The following is a 6,000-nucleotide window of genomic DNA, read 5'->3' as shown; positions in this document are numbered from 1 at the left end:
CCCTGTCTTTCTCTTGTGAGTGTATGTGCCCTGTCAATTTAAAAAAAAAAAAAATTATAAGAAAAAGAATAGAGGGCCAGGGCCAGCTGGTCACATGGTGGTTCAGGCAGCTAGATCCCACATGGCCAACTGTGCAGTTGAGTCCCAGACCCAGGGGTTTAAGAACCATACCCAATGTGTGTGTGTGTTCCCACAATCCTGAAAGGAGGATAGAAAAGAAAGGATTGCAGCATGGCCAACCCCACCTGAGAGACACTTTCTCACTTTCCCTCTCTATCTCTGTCTCTCTCCAGTGAGTGCACTTGCCCTATAGCAAAACAAAACAAAACAAAACAAAAAACAAACTGGGATTACAGGAGATTTCCCCCACTGTGTTTGATATTATCTTCCCAACAAAATAAAAATAAAGTTAAATATGCTGCCTTGTTTTTACTCTAAAATTAGATAAAATTAGATCTAGGAATTACAGCAAGTCATGATGACTAACTGGATCTCAAGGATCTCAAGACACATGCACAGTGGCTTCAGGTAACATAAAACATTCTTCAGACTGTGCAGGGGGAGCAGGGAAGGTCACACATTTAGTCAATGAGAATTTACTCTTGCTTGCATTCTTTCCAATTTCACCACATTCTATGAGGATACCCTTTCTCCTTGGGATATATATTTATCTAGCAATCCTGTGGCTACGAGGAATTCACAAACAAAAAATAAAAATACGAGGTGTCAGACTGAATGAGTACCACTTAGAAATTAAGGAAAGGACATGCAAGTGTTGCCAAGGCACTTCCCTAAAGTTTGATTTTCCTTTTTATGCTCGTAATCACATCAGGTGAAGATTCCTATCCTACAGGGGGCCTGACGGTGCAGCAGTAAGACATGACACTGTGAGGCTGACCCACATAGGAGAGTTCTCAGTTCACATCCAGAGGCCTCCCTGATAATGCCAGCATGCACATGCTCTGCATCTCAGGCTGTTTATGGTGGGGGGTGTTTATGGCATCAGGACCCTATTGAGGGTACTCTCTCTTCTTTCTTTCTCACTCACAGAATAAATAAGTAAACTTAAAAAATTTAAAATAGGGGCTGGCAGGTGGCATGGTGGTTGGAGGTGCTGGATTACCACATGGCTGACCGCAGTTTGCGTTCTGGACCTGGCAGCTTGCTTTCTTACTTTCCCTTTCTCTCTCTCTCTGGTCAAATTAAAATAATAATAATAGTAATAATAATAAAATTTGTAATGGAATTAAATAAACAAATAATTCCTCTTTTCTTTTTTTAGTTAAAAAAGAGGGCCTGCTCCATAGGTGCAGTGGTTAAACACCGTGCACAGGAAGCCAGATCCATTATGGCCAACCGTGGTCTGGATCCCGGCCCTGGAGGATGGGGAATCATGCCAGGGGTGTGTGCATGCATGCAAAAGTCCTGATAGGGTGGAGAAATGGGGGAAAAGGGATTACGGTGTGACCACACCCTACTGAAGAATTCTCTCTCCCTCTCTCTGGCAAATGCACGTGCCCTTTGGCAATAATAAAATACATTATAAAAGATTTTGCAAACAAGATTTTTACAATCTGTTTCTAATGGAAAAATGTATTAAGCTCTGAAACTGCTTTTTAAATTATTTCTTATTTTTAGTAACGACAGAGCTCAACAATGTTTCTCCTACTCTTTTTTAAAAGTAAAATTTAGAGGCCAGCAGGGGGCATGATGGTTAAGGCACTGGATTCCTACATGGCTGACGATGTCTGAATCCTGGACCGGACAGCTTGAAAATCACACCAGGTACATACGCATGCATGCCCAAAAATCCCAGGAGGAGAATGGAGATGGTGAGACTAGGGCACAGCTATCCCCCTGGGGGGTGTTTTCTCATTTTCCCCTTCTCTGTGTCTCTCTCTGGTGAGCATTTGTGCCCCATGGCATAAACCTTTAAAATATATATAATTTAAAAAGATGTATTTCTCAAACATTTTCTATCCTATAGCTAAAAAAAGAAACTAAATAAAAAAACAAACAAACACACACACACACACACACACACACACACACACACACATTTATCAGTCCAAATAGAAGTTCTGCTTTCCATATTCATGTAAAATTAAAAACAAAGTATAGGGGCTGGCGGGGGAGATGATGGTTAATGGTGCGGGATTACCACATGGCTGACTGTGGTTTAAGTCCTAGACCTGGCAGCTTGCTTTCTCACTTTCTCTCTTTTGCTCTGTCCCTCTCTGGTTAAATTAAAATAAATAAAGTTAAATTAGAGTAATTCTTTTAAAACAAAAACAAATTACAGTTGTAATTTAAAAGTAGGCAAGTATAACTATTTTAGCCACTTTATAGTCGTATTACTAATACTTAAGATAGATTTGCAATAAAAATTTGAATTCCATAAATGGAAATTGCTGTGTAAATACAAGATGATATGTAAATAAGCACTAAGGCATTGTCTTGACGTAAGAAGTCATCTAGTTGGAATCTACTAGCCATGGGTAGGATACTATTGCTACTAGTTCAACAGTTACAGAAACAGCAGCCATGTGAGTTGGAGAGAAAAATGGAACTTGGAAGAGGGACGTGAGCATGACACCCTGAGTCTGCTCTCCCATGCAGCAATGCAGCAGTGTGCACACACCCTCCACTCCCCTTGGGCTCCAAGCTCCCTAGTTTATGGTGCCAGTTGACCTGAGATGAAAAGGCAGAAGACACTGCCAAGGTTACAGATCAGAAAACAGGTCAGTGCAGGGACCAGCAGTTAGCGTAATGGCTATGTCGCTGAACTCCCATATAGCTGACCACAGAGTTCAAGTCCTGGACCCGGTGGCTTAAACTCACACTGGGCGTGTGTGTGTGTGTGTGTGCATGCCCAAGATACCAAGAGGAGAATGGAGGAGAAGGGATTGCGGCGTGGCCATCCCCCTGGGGGGTGATTTCTCACTTTCTGTCTCTCTGTCTCTGTCTTTCTGGTGAGTGCACGCACCCTATAGCAAAAACTCTCCAAAAAAAAAAGAAAACAAACAAAAAAAGAAAACAGGTCAGTGCACATGGGACTGGCAGGAAGGCAGATGCTGACAGCAGGCCCTGGACATGATGCAGGTGCCTACAAGCACACACCACATGCATAGCTGGGTCAGCCCATGGGACAATGGGGAACTAACTGCTGTCATAGACCTGTTATTGGATTTAAATTCTCCACCCTCCCCCCACCTCCAAAAAGGAAAGATGCAATGCCTCCTAACCATGTGACCATGCCTCCACAGCTACGCAAGAAGTCTACAGTGTGGCCACTCAGAACTGAAAGTAGTAGTTGAAAATTTCATAATTATATTTAACAGGCAGATGGTTTTCTGAATGAATTTATGATCCTCTCAGACATGCAAATGGTTACAAGTATGGCTCAGAATCATGAATTAAAAGGGTCTTCATCTTCCTTCCTCTCTAACTGCCCCGATGCTCTTGGAAGGGCCAGGCATGGCCAGGATGATATACACTGCAGCCAGCTGCTCTTTCTGGTGCTTGGCCCAGATTCAGGGAAATGTTAAAACCTGAACTTCAGAGTTGGCATAACACATGCCTGGGGGACCTGTTGCCTTTTACTCCCTCTCAGCTGCAAAAAGAAGTCCTAGAATGTCATCAGGCTGGGTCACATGTCCTGAATTAAGAGTCTCTGGATATGGACAGTTGAAGAGCATCAGTGTTTCAAGCCTGCTACATGTACCTTTTCTAAAACAATCTGCCTGGGGCAAGAGGTGGTATGTGAAGACGCTGGACTCCCATATGGCCAATTGCAGTTCAAGTCCCAGACTTAGAGGCTTGCTTTCTCACTCTCTCTCTGGTGAGCACACATGCCCTATAATAAATTTTAAAATAATAATAATATATTAAATTAAATAATTATTTTTATAAAAAAGAAACAATCTGCCTGAGTCATGCCCATGGTCCTGCTATCTCCCCTTCCTTCTTCTTTACACCTACTAAAGGAGAAGAGCCCCAGGTGCAGCAATACAAGCTGCTGGTCATTTTTGTAAAAGTAGATGCTCTGCAAGGCTGACCCATATGAGCAAGTTCTAATCTGCATCTAGAGACTACCCTGAGTAAACTGGGCACGCATCGCATGATCTAGGGCCAGCTGGGGCTTGGATTAATCTTCGTATCAAGACCGTCTTGTGGGTACTGTCTGTTTGTTTCTCTCTTTTTCTCTCTGGTTCAGGAAGAAATAAATAAATGAAACTTAAAAAAAAAAAAAATCCAGGGACCAGTCCATGGCATGGTGATTAAGGCAGGTGGATCCCACATGACCAACTGTATGGTTCAAATCTCAGACCCGGAGACTTGAGAAATACCCTAGCACATGTGCATGCCCATGTGCCCAAAATCCCAAAAGGAGGGGGGAAAGGAGAAGGGGTTGTGATGTGAGCATTTCCCTTAGGGAGTTTCCTCACCTTCTCTCTCTCTTGCTCTCTTTTTCACTCTCACCCGTGAATGTGCATGCCCTCTGGCAAAATTTTAAAAATATACATCCAGGGACCAGCAGTTAGTGTAATGGCTATGTCGCTGGACTCCCATGTAGTCGACCGCAGTTCAAGTCTCGGACCTGGCGGCTTAAACTCAAGTCAAGAGTGTGTGCGTGCGTGCCCAAGATCCCAAGAGGAGAATGGAGAAGGGATTGAGGCATGGCCATCTTTTTATCTCTCTGTCTCTCTCTGTCTTTCTGGCGAGCGCACACACCCTATAGAGAAAACCTCTCCACAAAAAAAGGTCTAAAAAAATATATATATGCAGAATACCAAAGAGCCAACTGGGTATGCTGGTGTGAACTTGATAAAGAGAATGTCCAATGGGTAGGGAATAAAGCTCTTAGCCAGTCAAGGGGTTCTCATTTCTTTGCTTCCTACAAAGTCAAATTAGGATCTAAACACAATGCCTATTATGAACAGTGGCATTTCAGACAGGGTCTCACCATATCACTAAAAGGTCTGTTATAGATTTTAAAATCCAAACCCAAGCCCTCAAAAGCACGCTCACTTTAACTTGGGGGCCTGGGAGGGATTTTCCTATAAGGGGGACTGCAAGACCATCATAGCCCTGAGACTGACTTTACCTGGGAGTCAATGACAAATATCAGAGCTCCTGTTCCCCTGAAGATCATCTCGTAGTCAAACGTTGGGTCAAAAAAGTCAATCTGTCCTGGGAAGTCCCAAATCTGAAAATTGACAAAGGAGCTGTTGGAGACATCTTCCCGGCAGATCTTGTTAGTACTCTCCAAGAACAGCGTCTCATTGGGAGACATTTTGTGAAAGACAACTTTCTGAATAGATGACTTGCCACTCCTCCGCAGGCCCATGAGCAGGATTCTGGGCTTCACCTCAGTACTGAAGGGATCACTGAAGTCCAGAACTGGAGAAACCACAAAACAAGAATGAGGGTGAGACTCTTTCATGGTGGTTAATTGGAGGAGTTTCACTTCCACCTCCAAGATGATTTATGATTCACAGACAATGCTATGCTACTCTTCCAAACACCAAAGTGCTAAAGACATCACCCTACTCATGGAGGGGACAGCTTTTGGTAGGTGCAAGGCACTAAAAAGTGGTATTTCACTACCTCTCATACCACCCCAGAGGGCCAGACCCCTGTTAAGTGTGTCATTCCACATCACAGACAGACTCTGGAGTATGAAGAGCATAGATTGGCTGAAATTTGTCTGTTAGTGGAAAGAATCCAGGTCTTAGCATTCCAGAACAATGTCCTTCTCCATTACATTATCACAGTCTCTGTGCACCACAGAGATACTTGTTTTATCTGAGTTACACCTTTATTCTGTGTACTCTCACATACCACAAAAGCCTGGAAAATGACATGGATTAGATACCTCAGATTGAGAATGTGTTCAAGTGCTTGCCTATTTCATGGGAGGCAGACCTCTCTCAGGGCCACCCTGACTTAAGCCTGCACCATCCAGTAAGCTAGCTCTAGTCATTTATAGCTATTTAA

At 43.2% G+C, this 6,000-nt stretch overlaps 1 protein-coding gene across 1 annotated transcript in view; it reads right to left on the bottom strand.

The window, feature by feature from the left end:
• RRAGD (Ras related GTP binding D) overlaps nucleotides 1–6,000 on the bottom strand; it is an 87,386-nt gene that overhangs the window by 34,690 nt on the left and 46,696 nt on the right. The window contains exon 6 of the mRNA XM_006155308.3: nucleotides 5,108–5,403. Within this exon, the coding sequence (XP_006155370.1) occupies nucleotides 5,108–5,403 (296 nt within the window). The remainder of the gene's footprint in view (nucleotides 1–5,107; nucleotides 5,404–6,000) is intronic.

Source organism: Tupaia chinensis, unplaced genomic scaffold (genome assembly GCF_000334495.1).
Source record: "Tupaia chinensis unplaced genomic scaffold, TupChi_1.0 Scaffold000444_1, whole genome shotgun sequence".
Taxonomy (NCBI): domain Eukaryota; kingdom Metazoa; phylum Chordata; class Mammalia; order Scandentia; family Tupaiidae; genus Tupaia; species Tupaia belangeri.
The sequence above is the reverse complement of the archived record's forward strand: the minus strand, read 5'-3'. Positions and strand labels throughout refer to the sequence as shown.